Below are 20,469 nucleotides of genomic sequence, written 5' to 3' on the forward strand. Positions count from 1 at the left end.
TGATGGCTCAGAGCCTGGAGCCTGTTTCCGATTCTGTGTCTCCCTCTCTCTCTGCCCCTCCCCCGTTCATGCTCTGTCTCTCTCCATCCCAAAAATAAATAAACGTTGAAAAAAAAATTAACTCAAAATTAAAGAAGCTAAGCCCCCTGACAGTCCCATAAACTGCTTTTCTGTTAAATATTTGAAATAATGCTACAAACCACTCAGTTTTCTAATTATGTATCTTTATTACCAAAAGATAAATAAAATACAAAATAGACATTGTCACTTTATGGAGCCACCCCATGGTAAGGTAGGAATATGAACACGTCATTGACTTTCTTGAAATAGGTTAAGAATTACCTCCATTTGCATTGCTTTTTTAATTGCACAGTAGTCTGAATCTACACACTATATTCATAGTACTTGACAATTCGATTGTTACTATTTCTGAGATGGTAACTTAAAGCTGTATCCTAATCAGTTTTGGTGAGCTGTTAAAAAGCCAATGTACTTCTATCAGGGGTTTGAAACAGGCTGTTTTCATTGAGCCCACTCTGTCAGTATTATTTTCATGATGGTCTTAGAAGAGGCCTGAGGATCATGGCGGTCTCAGTTATTAATAGCCCTACAAGCTATCCTTCTAATTCTTTGAAGAAACTTTCAACTTCAGGTTTTGCTTTTTGCAAATTTTACAGACACCTGCTTACTATAGATATTAGGTATAATGGATATTCTACAATCTTTTAAAATTTAATATTCATTATTTTTACATAAAGGCAATCACAATTAAAGCAACAAATAGTATCACAAACTGTATTTTCTATGATAGAGGAAAGGATTTCTGTGTTTAAAGGCTCAAGTCCAGAATGATAAAAGACCATCACAACACTGGCTCAAAGATGACAAAATATTATTTTTCTGTTATTCTGGATGTAAGGTACAAGGAAATATTTTAAAAATAAAAATTTTATAACCAAGTAGAAAACAGAATTATTACTATACAGATTGACATGGGAGATAAAGTTACTCATATGTTCTACAGGTTTCCTTTCAGTAACCCAAAACCCAAGATAGAATAATTTTTTTAGTTTCAGACCAGGGAAACCTTAGAAGGCAAAAACAAAGGATTCTCAAATAACTATAATCATAGTTACTAATAATTTGAAAAAATGAAACCCTGATTTTGAGAAAGAGTAACTAATCTGCCTTCAAAATGCATGTTAACTAGATAAAGGGCCATATGAATTGTGGAGATACAGTTTAAGCCTTAGTAATGTTGAGTAGAAGACATTCTTGCTAGGTAAAGAGCCAAGGCCTCTTTCCACATCACCTAATATAAAATTGGAAAAAAAATCTTAACATACACTTAATGAATTGCTCTTTGTTTTTCTTATTTCTTCGGTGTACAAAGAAATGAATTTCAAAAGGACTTCTGGAAGCTTTATTAAAGTCAGGCAGCAAAAAGAGTAGTCAAGGGGTTTTCCACCTACAATTATCAGCAAGAAGCTGAAAAGAATGTATCTATGTGTCTATCTTGGGTGACTGTCTATAACTAGCTACTACTGTCCAAGGAAGGAGGCCATGGGGTCATCCGGCCTCTGACGTTTCATTCTATAGGCCTCCATTTCCTCTTCAGTGGGTTCCCGAGTTTCATATATGCTATTGTAAGGCCGCTTCCTCTCATCAATCTGCATAATCTCCTTGACGTGAAGAAGGCGGGCTTCCTCTGCATTCAGGGCCTACAGTGAAAGAAAAAACATGAGTACCACCAATAGTAGCAGAGTACCAAAAGACCCCACTGAATGTAAACTGCTATATGAAAAACCTAGATTATCTGAAAGAGCTTGAGAGTCAGCCAGACTACCTTCAAGCTACAACGAATCACTGTTCGGCTGATACAATATTTTCATACAGCAGGAAATAGTCTACCACATTTTCAACGTTAAAAAATTTTTACTTAATAACAAAGATTCAATGAGATTCACTTTACTAACATAAGTCCAAAACTGATACTTCTGGTGGAAACTACAACTCTGACTTTTCCCAAGGACTTGCTGACACAAATTTTAGAGCTAGAAGGCAATTCTTTCTGGACATATGTCAATAACTCTTAAAGAACAGCTTTACAAAGAACATTTCTTCTGTACATTAGTGATTTTTATCAAACATTCTGAGAAGCAGGCAATACTAAGACAAAAAAATCTCCATTTGCATTCTAGGCCTGATACAAGGTGACCTGAGCAAATCACCCAGACTTGGGATTTTTAAAATGAGCTTGGAGACAGGACTAGATAATTTATTAAGGTCCATACAAATAAAGAATACTGTCATTGCTCTGACTTCATAAAGTACCTTTTTCAATTTTTCATGTTTCTTTTCTTCATCATCACTATCTGAACTGCTCTTTCGATGCTTCTTCTTCTTCTTCTTTTTCTTCTTTTTATCTTCTTTTAGTTTTTCCTGATGCATCTGATAGGGAGGATTGAAATATAGGGTTATTAATGCAAAAACAAAGTTCTGGTGCAAATTTTGAAGTCTGCCCTCCAGCACTTAAAATTTTTGGACACATGGGGTGCTGGGTGGCTCAGTCAGTTAAGTGTCTGACTTCAGCTCAGATCATGATCTCAAGGTTCGTGAGTTTGAGCCCTGAATTGGGATCTCTGCTGATAGCACAAAGCCTGTTTCGGATCCTCTGTTCCCCTCTCTCCCTCTCCCTCTCCCCATGCATGCGCACATTCTCTCAAAAATAAATAAACATTAAAAAAAAATTCAGGACAAATGATTATAGACTTACCTCCATGAGCGTTTGAGGTTTTTTTACAGATTCTTCTCCAGTTATATCATTTATAATACATTCCTCTGAATTCTGTGGGAAAATATAGTCATTTGACTTGAGTAATCATAGTTACCGATCATTGAAGAAAAAGTTAAAATTTGAAACATGAGAAGTATGTTTCATACAGATTCTGACTTAAGAACTTTTGTTGTTTTACACTTGCAAGAACTAGAGCACAATTACTTACAGCAATCTCCTTCCCAGCTTCTCCCGTGCAATAGGAATACTTGAAAAAGGAGTGACAGCATTTGTATCCCCATCGGCCATCTTTCCAGTAAGATCCCCAGATATGCTGCAGAGAGAGAGTTGTTACTTAAAAAGGAACCTGAAACTAGGGACTCTCATACACTGTTGATATGAGCATAAAATAATACAGTCCTTTAAAAGGTTAACTTGGGAGGAAACTTATGGGGATTCCAGGGCTAGCTAATAGGGACAAGGTGGCCTGCTCTCAAGTGTGACAAGCAGGCATTAAATTATAATGGTCTTACATTTTATTCCTAAAACTTTAAAAAAAAATTAGGATATCTGACTTCTCTTTAAAAATTAAGAAGGACTGGGAAATTCTGGGCCCACATTCCTACTTGGCAAGGACTGGCTGTTGCTGACCAGTGGATGCCCCTTTCAGACAGGGTTTGTGTTCTCTAGTTTGTATAATTTGCCTGAGTCACTTCACTCATATGATTTAGCAGCCTGGCTCCTATAGGTAGTTCTGTTTTTGATCCAACTTAGACAATTATAGTTTGGGTACACGTGTTTTATAATGTGATGCAGTATGAATTACACTGTATCACTTATGTTCTTGTTAAAATATTTAACTTTAGTCAAGTCTTTAGATCTGAATTTGTTTATAGGAAATACAGAGGATAGAGGAATAACTCGTATGATATCATACAAGTAATTGAACCAGTCAAAATAGAATGTGAGTTTACAAAATAACTGTCCTGATCTGTTTAGGAGTCACTGTCCTGAAAAAGGGGAGTTTCGATAGAGGGAGATAGAGAAAAAGAGACATAACAACCAGAATAAACTTTGATTGGATTCTGACTCAAAACAAAAACAAAAGCAAAAACAAACCACCTATTTAAAGGCATTTTTGTGTATATTTTGGTAATGTGATTAAGAATTACAGATTAGAGGATATTAAGGAGTCCATGATAATTTTCTAAAGTGTGATAATGTAGGGGAATATCCTTAATTTTAGGAAATACATGATATAGTGTCTATCAGTGAAATATCATAATATCTGTAATTTTCAAGTATTTTAGTAAAAAAAAAAAGATACAAAATATATATGTGGGTATATGTATATACCAGCATGCATATACCCCTCCCTCTGTCCAGACAGAACATATATGGCAACATGCAAAATATTTCTGAATCTAGGCGGTGGGTATGTGGGTGAACATAATAGTATTCTAAAGTTTTTGTATTTTTAGAAAAATTTCATAAAATAAAATTAAAATGTAAAAAAAAAAAAAAAAAAGGAAAACAAGCCCAACAATGATTCGCTATGAAGCTGTAAAAAGAAAATATAACTCAGAGAAAAATGCTAACAAGGACACCAGATGGTTCTAGTTTAACACATACTGTGTGATTGTGGATCTTCACATCCTCCTCATACTTAGAGCAGGCGACAGCCCTCTCCTGTCCTTTGATGACTGTCCCATGTCTTGAGTACTCCACATAGTCTTCAGTCTGAGCTAAAAGCAATTCAGCTGGAGGGGCATCCAAATGTTCTTGGCCACCATACTAAAAGAACATTGAATATTATTAAATACATTTTACAGCAAAGGTTTTCATTCAAATCTCTATTGATCAGTTTGTTTCTAATCAGAAACATGAAAGCAATATTTTTTATGGGCTCTGTTATACAAAGTACGGTGAAAAAGAAAAAGCCACATGATTTTTATAGGCAAATAAAAGATGTCTCAGTTGTTATCTATGTGTTGAGCATGGCAAATTACCAAATGGCCATCAATTCCTCTTAACCTTGTATGCGTGCCCATTTGCCACATGACTTTGCTACTCTTCCCCTCAAGAGACAGACAGTCTGTTTCTCCATCTTTGAATCTGGGCCTGGCCATGTTACTTGTTCAGGCCTGTGGGAAACTGGGCAAATGTGATGCAAGCAAAGGCCTGGAAAGCACTTGTGCAGTGGGGCATATTTTTGTTGCTAGTCTCTGGTACCCCAAGAATGCCATATGAGGCTGGACTAGCCTACCAAAGGAGGAGAGCCCACCCTGGGCAGACATGAGCTGTTCCAGATGAGGTCTCTTAGGACAATCAGCCTGCTAACTGCTAGAGACCAGAATGAGGCCATTCTAGATCATCCAGCTTCAGATGGGCAGGCCCAGACCAGGAGACCCAGCTGACATACAAAATCCTCAGAAATAATCAATGTTTCTTTTAAACTGCTATGTTTTTGTTGTTGTTGTTGTTTTCCCCCCAAAGCTTCCTGATACAGCTAAACTGATAATGTATACACTTGATTTCAAGTCAATGTGAGGGTAGGACTGTTCCTAACAAACTAAAAGGGACTTTATGTGCATTGTATTCCAAATGTAAACTGAATGATCATTAACTAGTCATTTCTCTTTAACGAACATTCTTTTTTTAAGCATTTTGGTCAAAATTACCTTTTCCAGGATGCTTTCTTTCTGCTGTTCCTTGAAGTCTTCTTTTTTGACTTTGAAGGACTTGTACAACAGCTCTAGTTTTGTAGGATCGGCCTGCAGATGCACTTCAGATCCCTTGTCATAGGCTTCCCAAGCAAACACTACAAAAATCAAAGACATTTTAATGACTTGTCAGCTACGTTTATTGCATGCTTGTTAATAACAAACTTTTAAAAATGCCCCCAAATTTCTTTTGAGCTTATAAAAATACCTTGACTTAGAGCCAACACTTACACTGTGTCTGAGCCATTGAAATGGTATCTCCTGTGTATCTAACGAAGTTATCCCCTGCATAGCTCACTCTGTAAATGCAAATTTAAAAAACAAGTTGTTTCAGAAATTGCTTTAAGGAAAGTTCATTCTTTTCTGACCCAACCATAGATGATGTTTATTTTAACTCAGATTCAGTTTTATGATTAAAAACTCTCCCTCCACCCCCGCCCTACCTTGAAATCTCTCTATTTTTTTAATGTTTATTTATTTTTGAGAGAGAGAGAGAGAGAGAGAGACAGAGAGAGAGTGCAAGCATGGGAGGAACAGAGAGAGGGAGACACAGAATATGAAGCAGACTCCAGGCTCTGAGCTGAGCTGTCAGCACAGAGCCTGATGCCAGGCTCAAACCCACAGACCGTGAGGTCATGACCTGAGCTAAAGTTGGATGCTTAACTGACTGAGCCACCCAGGCGCCCCAAAATCTATACATTTAACTTGATACTTACTCATCTGGATTCTTTCCTGCATTGGCATAGGGATTCTCTCTCATCGCTCTAGTTTTGGGATCATAGTAAGCAGAATTTGGATCTAAATTCCGCAAATACTAGAAGGGAAAATGGTTTAAGACTGCATTAATGTTTACTTCTGTCAAAAAAGATTTCAGCACACTAGGCAGATGAGTCAATCACGATCAATTGTGTGTATACATTTCCGGGTACAGAAGATAAAATACAGAATGATACCTAATCTTGGAATGACTATATTACCTATATACTATCCAGATACCAGATGAGTAGACAAAATTTGGGGTGGGAAGACAAATATTTTTTGAGTGTGTATGTTAAGTTGGCAAGGCTTACTTTTGCAATATCTTCTCGAATCCTGAGATTCCGGACAGTAATTCGCCTCTTAGAGTCAAAGTTCTGTCCAGGCATGTCAATGTCATCTGCGTATTTATCTTCATCCTCATCTTCACTGTTATGATCTTTTTCCTGAAGGAAGTGGAAAGAGGGAAAACCAAATTATAAGAAAAAAAGAGCAGCATCTAGTTCTTACTTTCCTTTAATCCAACACTTATTCAGTTATATTCCTTAAAGCTATTATTATTAGTTATTGTTATTAGCCATTAGCCATCAGAAATTGAAAAATTTGCCAGACAAGGCAAATATTTATTACCGTTTGAGAATTTGGTTCCTCTTCTCCCCACTGGTGTTTTGGAGAATTCTGCATTATGCAAGAAGAAAAAGAATTTGTTATTTTATTCCACTGAATCTACTGATTCACACTTTATTTTTTTATTATCATTTTTTTAATGTTTAATTTTCAGAGAGAGAGAGTTAGAGCAAGCACAAGCAGGGGAGGGGCAGAGAGGGAGACAGAGAATCCAAAGCAGGCTCCAGGCTCCAAGCTGTCAGCACAGAGCCTGATGCAGGGCTCACACTCATGAAATGTGAGATCATGACCTGAGCTGAAGTTGGATGCTTAACCGACTGAGCCACCCAGAAGCCCTTATTGATTCACATGTTAAATACTTAGGTAAAATAATATAACTTAAATCTAACTGAACAAATCCTCCTATTTCTCATTGTAATGAACACATAAGTTCTGAATACAAGTATGTACTTATGAATAATTTTATCAGACTGTCTACAAAGCCAGTAAATTTCTAGAGAATTTTCAATGATATAGGATTATAATCACACAAGGGTAGGAGGAACATCAAGATGACCAATGTAATCAATATATATTCATTTCTTATATGTTAACCTTTAGACACCATTTTTGCTAAACCTTACTAGTTTTCTATCAAGTCCAAAAAGAAAATGTTACAGGATCATGTAATAAGTATCTTTAGAACCAGAACAGCTTATGTAAAATTTAGGCAATGAAGGAATCTACTCAGATGACACCATACTGTAATTTAAGAAGGGTGAGATCCTTGGCACAAAGATACTCTTTCTTCATTAGCAACTGGTCAGGATTTTCTCTAATTCTACAAAATGCCTATACCAAAGTAATCAGTATTTTATCATGTCCCTTTAAAAACCTTCAAAGGTTAAAAAGAGTACCTTATAGTATAGTGGGGGAATATGAAAATATGTGTGTGTGAATCAATCTATCTATCTATCTATCTATCTATCTATCTATCGATCTATCTATCCATTCTCCCTATATAAATAGAATGATAGATATAGATACATATACAATATATTGGTGAGAGCATAAATTTGAGCAGCTCTCCTGAATGGTATCTAAGTGATATGACACCAAAATATTAAATAAAATACTCACTGTGTCAACAACTACACATTAAGGAATTTACTCTAAGGGAATAATACATCAATTATATAAAGAGATATGTACAAGAATGTGATTTATAGTGTCGTATATAGTATGAAAAATTTGGGAAAAAAAATCAACTTAATAATAGATAATTGGTTATATACATTACTATACTTGATGAACACTGAACATCCATTAAGGTGATTCTATCTGGGGCACCTGGGTGACTCAGTCAGTTAGGTGTCCAACTCTTGGTTTCAGCTGAGGTCAAAATCTCACGGTCATGAGATGAGCCCATTCCTGGCTCCACACTGGGCATGGAGCCTGCTTAGGATTCTCTCTCTCTTTTTTCCTCTGCCCTTCCCCTGCTCATGCTTGAACTCTCCCCCCTCCCCCAAAAAAACGTGAAAGTGATTCTATTCAATCTGCAGGAAAAAAACATATAATTTGCTACCGCCTTTCTTTTTTGCTGTTATTTTTTTGCTGTTAAAAAGGGAGAAAGAGATGGGAATAACATTATATATTTGTTTTTGTTTGTATTTATGTAAGAAACTCTGAAAGTATCCACAAGAAAAACAGATTATGGGGGGGTGGTGAGGTTTTGAGATAGGATGAATGGAGGCAAGGATGGGAGACTTTTTACTGCATATCTTCTTAAATTACTCTGAGTTTTATATAATACCATGTGAATTTATATAAAAATAAATAGGTCTATATTTATTTAATTACACAGAAAACATGATCTCATTGCCTCTATCGTTTAACTGAAAGAGGTGATAATTAAGTATGCAAAGATGAAATCCACATAAAAAACAAGTTGGATTATCATTACACACATATATAGATATATGGGGGTAAGTGGAGTGGGACCTAGAAAGGCCTACCTCAAAATGTTAATAGTTAAAATAGGAGATACTTTCTTCCTTATAATTTTTCTAAAATTTCTTTCACTGCATATGTGTTACTTTCAGAATCATTTTTTTAAATAAAGATTTCATTTTTTAAGTAATTTCTACACCCAACATGGGGTTCGAACTCACAAGCCTGAGATAAAGAGTCACAAGCCTTACTGACTGAGGCAGCCAGGCCTCCCAGAATTATGTGTTCTTTTAAATGTTCTTCAGTTATTTTTATTTTTGGTTTAGAGAGTAAGAGAGGAGGAGAGGGGCAGAGAGACAGAGAGAATCTTAAGCAGACTCTACACTCAGTGTGGAGTGTGGAGCCTGGTGTCGGGCTCGATCCCACGACCCTGGGATTATGACCTCAGCTGAAATTAAGAGTCAGACACTTAACCAACTGAGCTGCCTAGGTACCCGTTTTTTCTTTTATTTTTTAAGTTTATTTATTTATTTTGAGAGAGAGAGAGAGAGAGAAGAGAGTGTACGTGAGCAGGGATGGGGCAGAGAGAGAGAGAGAGAGAGAGAGAGAGAGAAAGAAAGAATACCAAGTAGGCTCTGTGTTATTAGCACAGAGCCTGACACAGGACTTGATCTCATGATCTGTGAGATCATGACCTGAGCCAAAGTCAAGAGTTGGATGCTTAACCAACTAAGACATCCAGGCACCTGTTTTTTAAAAAAAAAATTGTTTTTTGGAGTTCCCACAAGTTGCGAGTTCAACAACAAAAAAATTTATGATGCTGTATAGAAAGTTCAATCTCTACAGTAGACTTTTCTCCTATGTATGTAGTTAATATCCAAGTACTGAAGTGGTCAAAAATCATCAGTCCCCTGTATACATTTAAGTATGCTTACTGGGCAACTAAATTATACTGTTTACGATAAACAACAGAGAATATATTAGAACAAAAGAAACAGGCCATTTTCCTTTTTCCAGAATTGGTGGTAACAACAGTTATGAATTACCAAATGTTTACTTACTATGTGATATGAATGCTAAACCTCCTGAAAGGTACATGTTATCTCTGTTTGAGAGATGACAAACTGAGGCTCAGAGAAGCAAATTAATTTTTCTACGATCACCTAGCTAGCCAAGGACAGAGCTGGATTTTAGCATCTATCTGTTAACCTGTGCTGTGAGCCTCAGGGACTGTTCGCTAAGTGGCCTCAGGGACTGTTCGCTTGGTGCTTACTTAGGTCTGTTTCTAATCCATACTTGGCAAGAATTCCTTTTAGAAATTTAAACTCCAAATGTTTTTTATGTGTGCCATAAATTTGTTAAAAAAAAACTTTTAATAAGCATAATATACATTAACTATTAAGTTGTCATGAATAAAAAATTGGCTGCAATACATCTTTTTACTATAAAATTTTTTTAGTCAAAAATTTTGTTTTATTCACCTATAAAATTATTATAGTCATTATGGAAAATGTAGGAAGCAATAGTAAAAATACAAAGAAAAATTTACTAATTCTACACTGGATGAGAATTAGTATTCTAATCTTTTTTCCTATGTGATATTACAATATTTTTTCATGTGTTATTTAAATGTAAGTGTTACCCACTGTTGTTATAAAGATTTTAAGAGCTATGCCCCAGGGGCGCCTGGGTGGCTCAGTCGGTTGAGCATCTGACTTCGACTCAGGTCATGATCCCGTGGTTCATGAGTTCAAGCCTCATGTCGGGCTCTGTGCCGACAGCTCAGAGCCTGGAGCCTGTTTCAGATTCTGTGTCTCTCTCTCTCTCTCTCTGCCCCTTGCCTGCTCACGCTTTGTCTCTCTCAAAAATAAACATTAAAAAAAATTTTAAAAAAAGAGCCATGCCCCATTCTATCATGCAGATGCAGGACAATTTACTTCACCAATTCCCCATTCCTATTTAAGCTATTTCAATTTCTTGCTATCTTAAAAAGTGCTACAGTGAACATCTTTGCATATATGACTTTCTCCTGATTACTAGAAAATTCTTTAGGATTGAAAGATCTACTAATTTAATTCCAGAAAACGTATACAAATATTTTATGGCAACATTCTTTACAAAATGGTTGTGTCAAGGTATATTCTCATGAATGGTATGAGTGCCAGTTTTACTCTTTCCTCTCAATAGCACTTCTCTATCCCTAAAATCTTGTGTTTTTTTTTTAATGTTTATTTTGTTTTTGCGAGAGACAGAGAGAGAAGAGAGAAGAGAGAGGAGAGAAGAGAGAGAGAGAGAGAGAGAGAGAGAGAGAGAGAGAGAGAGAGAGCACGCGCATGTGCACACAGGGGAGAGGGAGCCAGAGTATCTGAAGCGGGCTTTGTGCTGACAGCAGATAGTTGAATGTGGGGCTCGAAATCATGAACCGTGAGAGATCATGACCTGAGCTGAAGTTGGATGCTTAACTGACTGAGCCACTCTGGCACCCCTGCTAAAATCTTTTCTAACTGGAGAGATAAAATGAGTTCTTGTTTCAATTTTCATTTTTGTTTGCTAAGAGTTTGAATTTTTTTATTGATCATTTTTATTACTTACAGCTTGTTCCACTAATTTCCCTGAGGCTAATTCTTCTTGGAGTTTCTGGGCTTTCAGTGTTCGTTTTGCCTAATAAAAAAGGAAACATTTGAAATTAACTTTACAACATTCAAATGAACATTTAGTTTTTTTATATTTAAAATCAACAAATTTATTGCGTTCAGAAAGTTCACTAAACAAGGTCGTCTCTTTGGGATTTCTTGTAGCTCCAGATCTATGGTTTCTAAACAGGAGTTACAAACTCCTGTTTGAACCAAGCATTAATATAAACTGAGCCAAACAGCAGCAGTGATTAAACTGCAGAGAACAAGCTAAGTTCAGAAGGAGCAGCTGTCACCTGACTCCAGATGACTGGCTCTTGCCAGGCAGACCCAGGATTACCATATCATTGTTCAAGAAGAGATGAAACTTACATTATACGAAATCCCATGATTTTTAAATGTAAACTCTACTTAAAAAAAAGAAAAAGGCAGTGTGACTATGGATTTTAAGGAATGGGGATGAGTAGGTAAAATCCTAACAGAAAAAAACTGAAATTGAATTAAAATAAAATTCAATTTTCTGAAATGAGTTATCCTATTCCCCTCTCACCTCTCTCAAATGCTATGCGAGACAACGGTAAAAATAGGTCTATGGGCAAGATGCAGTGTGTGTGTATACGGGGGGGCAAGAGTTTATAACCTTAAAAAGCCAAAAGCTTTAGATACTAATCTGTTCTCATGCTTCCAATATCTTCTGCAACCTCAGGAATCAAAAAACAATATAAGAATCAAATAAGACACTGCTGCCAATAGGGCTAGCCCATTTCATCTTCACTATTCCATTAGGCCTACTACTACTATTATAAAAATGCTACCATTTTTATATTGCTTGAAGACAAAAAATAGAGTTGCTAAACCAGTGATACAGCAAAATGTACATTCTTTAAGGAGTGTGGGAAAGCAGGGAACTTTGCTTACCAGATCAACTTTGGCATATTCTTCTACAATTTTCATGTGTTCCTCTGGATTGTAGCCATTCCACCGGTCCCTCTTCCCATCATAGTCAAACATCAGCTGGGGCTGGACATGCTCATCTGGAGCTATATTAGTACCTGTAAATTTTGCTCCAACTCGCCTAGGTCTCTGGGAAATAAAATAAAATAAAATAAAATAAAGTCTTTCCCTAAGTTCCTGTAGCCCAGAGGAAAATTTCAGATGACCTTTACAAAGCAAACATAAACACACCATGGGAGTTTATGGTCTGTTCAGTTATCAGTTACTCTCCCAGCAGTAAATTCTGATGGTGCTAATCTAATTTCACTCAAATTAATTTTTTTTTTAACTTGTACCAAAATTTAGGTAATTTTAGAAAAATAGAATTAATCTGACGAGGAAGAATAAAAGAGACTCTGACAAGTTTCTAAAATTCTCAAAGGTGAGCTTACCTCAAAGCAGTCTTTCTTTTTGTGTGTCATGGCCCCACAATTTTCACATGCTCCCTTGCGGTACTTAGTAGTTATGGAATTCTATAAATGGATATAAAGAAAAACAAAATATTCTAATTATCTGAATAAATTATAAATAATTTTGGCTCTCACTACTATATTATCTCATGAAGTGACTGACTCATTAAGAGAAAAACGAGTTTGAGTCTCCATACTTTACAAATGAGAAAATTAAGTACTTTAGCAACATAAAATTTATAAAAGAAAACACAGACTAAAATAGTATGTATTGTGAATTTTAATCTCAGGTAAAAGATTATATAATCTGTTTCAATTTAACATAGTATCCAAGGTTCTTATATTAAGTTCTTAAAATAAAATCTCCATTTCCAAAAGGATATATACAAAAGTTGCCCACATACCTCTTTTACACCCCTCTTGTACCATTCTCCAGATGAGCTGTATTGCTTCTGTTTCTCTGGTTGTGGTCTCTGGTGCTTTAAAGTAGGTCTTTTTGATGGATCAATATACCATGGCACTGAAGAAATATACTGAGGTATATGAGGGTTGATGTCTCTGTAATTAAAAAAAAATATATATGTTTTTAAAGAATAAAGTTTGGGGGTGCCTGGGTGGCTCAGTCGGTTGGGCGTCCAACTTCGGCTCAGGTCATGATCTCGCGGTCCGTGAGTTCGAGCCCCACATTGGGGTCTGGGCTGACAGCTCAGAGCCTGGAGCCTGTTTCGGATTCTGTGTCTCCCTCTCTCTCTGACCCTCCCCTGCTCATGCTCTGTCTCTATCTGTCTCAAAAATAAATAAATGTTAAAAAGAAAAAAAAAAAAGAATAAAGTTTGAGGGGTGGTTGGGTGGCTCAGTTGATTAAGCGTCTGACTCTTGATTTTGGCTCAGGTCATGATCTCACGGTTCATGAGATCGAGCTTTGCATAGGGCTCTGTGCTGACAATGTGGAGCTTGCTTGGGATTCTCTCCTTCTCTCTCCGCCTCTTCCCACTTGTGCTTACTCATGCTGTCTCCCTCTCTCTCTCAAAAATAAACATGTAAAAAAGAAAAAAAGTTTGAAAATAGTTGATATTACAATTACAAAGGTAGCCTTTATAAACTCTAAGGCCAGAGATAATGCAGTGGGAGGGAGAGGGAAGAGAATATGCTAGGTATCTCTATAATATAGAAAAAAAAAAGAAAAATAAGCAAAGTAATTTATACTTTATTTTAGATTGAAAAAAATTCCAATATAGAAACTAAGAATAGTGATAGAACTGAAGTGAGGAGCTAGATATGGAAGACACGGATGTATGTTAGTAAATAATGTCTTATAAAAGAGTAAGAAGCTAGTTAATAATGTCTAGAGTTGATTAAAACAATGATGTAGGTACATTATTTAGAGATGTGGAAGTATCAACCAGAAAAACTCAAAACAGAAAGATTTAGAAGATTTGCAGAGCTGGAACAAGGAGTGGGAGGGGTTGAAAGGGATGACTGCTGTTCATTGTAAGTCCTTCAATATTTTTTTATTAAACCTTACATATATGAATTTGATAAAATAATAAAAACAAAAAGAAGATAAATGGTAAAGATAGCTTCCTGTCAAAGCAAAGGATGAAAAACTACTCAACTACGTGGACATAAATTTGAATTTTTAAAAAATGTTTATTTATTTACTTTGAGAGAGAGGGAGAGAGAGAGAGAGCACGTGCACATGTGCATGAGGGAAAGGCAGAAACAGAAAGGGAGAGAGAGAATCCCAAGCAGGCTCTACGTGGGGTCAGCGCAGAGCCAGACATGGGGCTCGATCTCACAAACCTTGAGACCGTAACCTGAATGGAAACCAGGAGTTAGACGCTTAACTGACTGAGTCACCCAGGAGCCCCATAAATCTGAATTCTGAATGAACAGATCATGCAAATAATGAAATAACTTACTTTCCTTCTTCATCAACTTCTGCAGGAGCATTACCCAGTTTCCGCTGCTCTTCTAACTCCTTCTTCTTTCTCCAGTCCTCTCTGGTCATCTTCTTTGGTTCCTCCAGACTCATTTCTTTGGACCCCGACAGGGGGGCCGCATTAACTGCATCTACAGCTGCAGCTGACATGGTTATCTGGACCCCTCTATGAAAAGAATGAAATACATATTAGTATAAAGTAGGCCTTCATGAATTCATCAGTAAAACTATTAAAAGTACATCCGAATAACATATACTACAGTCTGGCTTATATATTTCATAAGTTCTTATAGTATCTGTAAGGGAAGGGTCTCGTTCCCCTCCACAAGGTCTCTATTTACCATCTGTAGTTCCTCCCTCAACTCTAATTTATAAATGCAGAGAAATATATAGACATGTACTCAAAATTTCATAAGACTCTTTCATTAACGTTCCTGAATTTCTCTATGTGTGTCTCAGACTTTACCAACACATTACCTTACATGAGTAAACAATGTCCTGTTTTCCTTAAAGACGAAATGCCTTAAGAATTATCTATATCCACTGACTCTATTTCCTCATCTTCTACTTCTCTCCTCAATCACTCTAATTTAGCTTCCATTCCCTACCTCTCTAAAGAATTACCACTAAGTTATCAATGATCAATGTACTAAATCCACTATACATTTTTCAGTTCTGTTCCTTCCCTCTTGAAATATTCTTACCCCTTGGCGTAAGTAACACTATACTCTCCTGTTTTTTCTTGACTCGCTCTTGCTGCTCCTGTCTCCTTTGCAGGTTCATCTGGGTCTGCCTAGTTGTTTGATTTTGCATTCTACAGGGCTCAGTGCTAGAGTCTCTTTCATTACTCAGGACTCCATCAGTAGACTAGGTCATCTATTTCTAAGGCTTCATAGCCACAATATATCACTGTTGGCTCTCCAACTTACATCTCCTCTCCAGATCTTTTATCTGAGTTTCATATACATATATTCCAATTGCTTACTTCATAGCATCTTCACTTAGAGGTCTTAGTGATACCTAAACTCAACAAATCTTAATTGAAACTCATGATCTCCTCCATGAAATCTCATCTCCATTCACTGTTTCCTCTCTTTTTAATTTTTTTTTTAACGTTTATTTATTTTTGAGACAGAGCATGAACGGGGGAGGGACAGACAGAGAAGGAGACATAGAACCGGAAGCAGGCTCCAGGCTCTGAGCCATCAGCCCAGAGCCCGACGCGGGGCTCGAACTCACGGACCGCGAGATCGTGACCGGAGCTGAGGTCGGACGCTTAACCAACTGAGCCACCCAGGCGCCCCTGTTTCCTCTCTTAATGAAAAATACCATTCATTCCTTTACATATGTGTCCCAGCTAATCTCCACATCTATTTCATCACTAAGTATTGTTATTTTCACCTTCTGAATACCACTCAAATTTATCTACTTCTCTCTATTCTCAATGCTACCATTTCAGTGTAAGTTATTACTTTCCTTTCTTATGGGTCTTCTGTCAGTCTCTCCAATCAGTTCTCCACACTGCAGTGTTATTTTTTCAAAACACGTATTTAATCATACCATGTCCTACTACTGCACAAGCTTAAAATCCTTCAATGTGGCACTGTCCAAGAGAAATATAATGCCAGCCTCATACATCATTTTAAGCATTCCAGTAGTCATATTAAGATAGTAAAAAAAAAAAAAAAAAAAAAAAAAAAAAAAAAAAAAAGCAGTTTCTCTTAATATAAGAGAAACTACGGTAAGTCTTTAAAATCTGACAGATTTTTTTGGGGCGCCTGGGTGGCTCAGTCGGTTGAGCGTCGGACTTCAGCTCAGGTCACGATCTCACGGTTTGTGAGTTTGAGCCCCGCGTCGGGCTCTGGGCTGATGGCTCAGAGCCTGGAGCCTGCTTCCGATTCTGTGTCTCCCTCTCTCTCTCTCTGCCCCTCCCCTCCCCCATTCATGCTCTGTCTCTGTCTCAAAAATAAATAAACATTAAAAAAAAATAAAATCTGACAGATTTTATAGGTATTCAGACTAATCCCCAACAACACTGTCCCCCTAACATAGCTGGACAGTGCACCTCCAACATCTGATAATTCATACTCTAAAAACCACTGAAGACGCACTCCTGGTCTGGCTGGGCACAAGTGAAGTGTCTGAGGCCTAGGACGGCGGCTTCTTTCTCGGTCCCCAATCCCCGTTTCCCCCTCGACCTGGCGTTCATCACTTCCGTAAGGATATATCTAAGAATTAGGAGCCTTCAGCCTATTTTCCAGAGTTTTCTAGCTTCACTTCTTCTCGATCCCCAAATTCCCACATTTCCTCACCCAGTCCGGCCACAGCCGACCCCAAAGAGGCTTCCGACAGAGACGAGATCAGTCCGTCAATGTTTACTTCCTGTTGTCCCGCCCTCTCCCGGCAGCCACTTCGGTAGTTTCCGGACGAGCGGCAACATGCGCATTAACATCTTGTGGAGGGGAGGGAACTCAGGCTCCCACGCGACGTTGAAATCGCGAGAGCTCGAGGTTCCCCGCCCCCCCCCCCCCCCCCCCGCGCCCCAGGACTGTGAAGGGAGTTAGTTTCAGCAGTTGTTTTCCTGTTGCCTGCTTTTGAATTATTGTTTCTTTTAGAATCGCAGAATCTTAGGATGTTAAAAAAAAAGTCCGTAGGAAAGGCAACAGCTTAAGTTTTTCTACAGAACTGTAAAATGAATGGGGAAGTTCGTGACGTATTACGGGGGAAAAAAAGGCAGTTACAATTAGTATTAGTAGCCGCGTATTGTGTAACAAGTTGGGGACGTGGTGAAGAAAAAGTGACTTTATGTCCTCGAATTTAGTCATGCAGAGTGAAAAAGACACTTAAAATAATTTCATATAATTTACAGTTGTAAAAAGTCTCTGTGAAAGGAATACCAGGTGCTATGAGAACATAAGGGACTAATAATAGGTAATTGTGACTTTCTGCACCCAAGTGATCTTGTGTTTTACCATTAGAAAAAAATACTATAAAACAATTTCTATTTCAGGAAACCAATAGTATCTGATATCCCAACCCTCCTTTTAAAGTGCACATATGAAGTAAGATAAAATACTGGAATATAAGCATTTTGGTAGTAGAATTTCTTGGGTTTTCTTTGTGCTGTTATCTTTTCTTCCTCAAAGTAACATGTATTGCTTTAATTTTTTTAATTTTTTTAAATGCCTATTTATTTTTGAGAGAGAGCACCAGTACAGGAGGGGCAGAGAGAGAGAGAGAGAGAGAGAGAGAGAGAGACAGAATGAGAGAATCTAAAAGAGGCTCCAGGCTCTGAGCTGTCAGTACAGAGCTCCATCGGGGCTGGAACCCATCAACAGGGAGATCATGATCTGAGATCGTGACCTGAGCTGCAGTGGGAAGCATAACCCACTGAGCCACCCAGGCGCCTCAACATGTATTGCTTTTAACAGTAAAAGTGAAAATAGTTAACATCCTTGCCTCAATAGGAGCCAATCGTAATCTATTTTTTTCTTATTAAAACTTTGCAGTGCCTAGAGTTGAAGAACGTAAACACTAATTTTGATTCCACAGGGCAGTTGGTGAAGGGATAGAAAAGATCAGAGAATGGCCTGAAAGCGAGTAGTCTCTGAATCACCTATGTTTTATTTTTATCTTTTAAAACAATTATTGCAATTTGCTCGGAAGGTTTGAGGCCTGTTTAAAACCACCAGGCACAAGGCATGAGGCTGGCTCAGTAGGTGGAGCATGCAACTCTTGATCTTGGGGTTGTGATTTTGAGCCCCATGTTGGGTGTAGAGGTTACTTAAAAATGAAATCTTAAAAAAAAAACCCAAAAAACAAAAACAAAAAAAAACCAAACAGGCACAATCCAGGAAGCATATCTCCTAGAGGAATCATAAAATATGCTGGACAAGAAGGAAGAGTATTTTGTAAGGTTTGGGTTCCTCCTGGAGGATTTTGAGGAGGGTTGTAGGGAAGCAAGGGTCAGTACTAGATGGGTTGCTGTTTGTAAATCTCAATTAGAATTAACTGGGATTGATTAGGATCTAGGTGCTGTTATAAGGTGAGGGTGATTTACTAATTGGGTAATTCCAATAATAGTAGGGAGTCTGGGGCATCACTGGTGAGAAAGCAGTGATCACACAGAGAGTGGTTTATAGCATTTTACATTTACTGCATGACCTTTGGAGACCATGCTTCCTGTTGTAGGGGAAGACTGACCCTGGGGAGATAAATATCTTGCACCCAAAGACCTAAGGAGATAGAGAATCTCCACTTTGAAGCTTTAGTACTGTACAGATTGGTTTCGAAATGAACACTTTTGTGTGCTGATGATGTAATATGGAGCTGAAACATTTAGGAGGAGATGCAGGGTGAAAATAAGGGGAGGAGTAGGAATCAAAGAAAAAGGACAGGGAAGGGGCAATAAAGGTATAAATGTTTTTTGTCCTCTTTACCTTCTTGAGTTAGGATCTTTTTTCCTTGATGCCTAGCTCAGTGTCTAGCATTTAGTTAACATTCAATAAATATTTATTGAACGAATTAATCCTTCAATTCTGGTCCTGAAATGCTAGGGAAAAAGGGCCAATGAACTGACATATATTGAGAACTGCATCTATGCCAGGTGTAGTGTGAAACCTTTTGTGAAATAATGTAGGCTCAACTGCTCTCTCCCAACTTACCTCCAAGTTAGAATGTATCTGGTGACCTGTGGGGAGTAGGGATTGGATGACACTGGTCAACTTTGGTCTTTTGAATTAATTCCTTTACCTTGTATTTGTTCAATCTGTTTCCATTTACTATAGAAATAGGAAAAGGTCATTAATTTTTCCAAGCATAATTTCTCTCCTTAACTTGGAAATTAGAATTCCTTTTCTGTATTTTTATTATTCCCCAGATCTTTTTCTCATCTTTCTGCCCTCTCCCACCAGGCCCTTCTAGGCAGCTTTGATGACTGTATTGTTGAGATGTCAGAAGTTTAAAATAATCCTATTAAAAATAGAATTTGAAAGGAAACCTGAATTATGTATTCATGAGGATCATCATTTTGTTCATGAGCCAGATTCCTGACGCGGCATCCTAGCCTGAAATGTTAAGGGTTATTCTGCAATTAGGGAATAATCAGTCTATTCTTAATCACAAACCTAAAGGAATGACACAAACATTGCTGTTTGATTTATCTGTATTTACGCTGCTTCTTAATTTTTAATTCTGCTCTTCTGGTGTTCCTTAGAGGGAATAAGTTGTTTTCCCACTCGACTATATGTTTGTTTTTTTTCTTTTTTCATACATCTGTTGAAATACAACTGTATGTATCCATAGTTCCTCAGTTATTTTTCTAAGGACTGCAATGCCTTTCCTCCAGTACTGCCTCTTCTTTTTTATTTGATCTGGTCAATTTACTCTTTGGACAAATAGTTAATTGAAGACTTTAGGAAAATACTTCTGTTGCCACTTTGCCTTGACTTTTTGAACCTCACAATCACTTAAGAACTTCCTGGCTGTCCTAGAGTCTCAGGAAAAAAACCCCAAATCTCTGTATCTTGATATCATGATAATCATTTACTTATTGGAATAGAAGACCATATTCACTCCCTTTCTATCTCTGTGAGGAGCATGTTAAAAACACCTACAAGTAAAGGTGTCAGAAGGTTTGATTTTTTTTCTTCCCAGGAAGCAAGCTACTAACTTCCCGGAA

General features: G+C 37.4%; 1 protein-coding gene across 2 annotated transcripts; it reads right to left on the bottom strand.

Moving 5' to 3' along the window:
- Positions 1-203: 203 nt before the first annotated feature.
- On the bottom strand, positions 204-17,213 carry SLU7 (spliceosome associated SLU7). Of its 2 annotated transcripts, none has more exons than XM_086708041.1 (16): positions 17,102-17,213; positions 14,770-14,955; positions 13,252-13,405; positions 12,830-12,910; positions 12,363-12,527; positions 11,404-11,472; positions 6,886-6,933; positions 6,570-6,701; positions 6,216-6,313; positions 5,731-5,798; positions 5,458-5,597; positions 4,409-4,570; positions 3,006-3,110; positions 2,777-2,848; positions 2,335-2,451; positions 204-1,721 (listed from the first exon to the last, which is right to left on the bottom strand). In XM_086708041.1, the coding sequence occupies exons 2-16, from the start codon at positions 14,937-14,939 to the stop codon at positions 1,542-1,544; spliced, it is 1,761 nt and encodes a 586-aa protein (XP_086564167.1). In that variant the 5' UTR covers positions 14,940-14,955; positions 17,102-17,213; the 3' UTR covers positions 204-1,541. The 2 variants fall into 2 exon arrangements, with proteins under 2 accessions (XP_086564167.1, XP_086564228.1); XM_086708102.1 differs by having other exon boundaries at positions 14,770-14,981; positions 17,131-17,166.
- Between the last annotated feature and the right edge of the window lie 3,256 nt (positions 17,214-20,469).

Source organism: Puma concolor, chromosome A1 (assembly GCF_028749965.1).
Source record: "Puma concolor isolate L17-30 chromosome A1, mPumCon1.1.hap2, whole genome shotgun sequence".
NCBI lineage: Eukaryota > Metazoa > Chordata > Mammalia > Carnivora > Felidae > Puma > Puma concolor.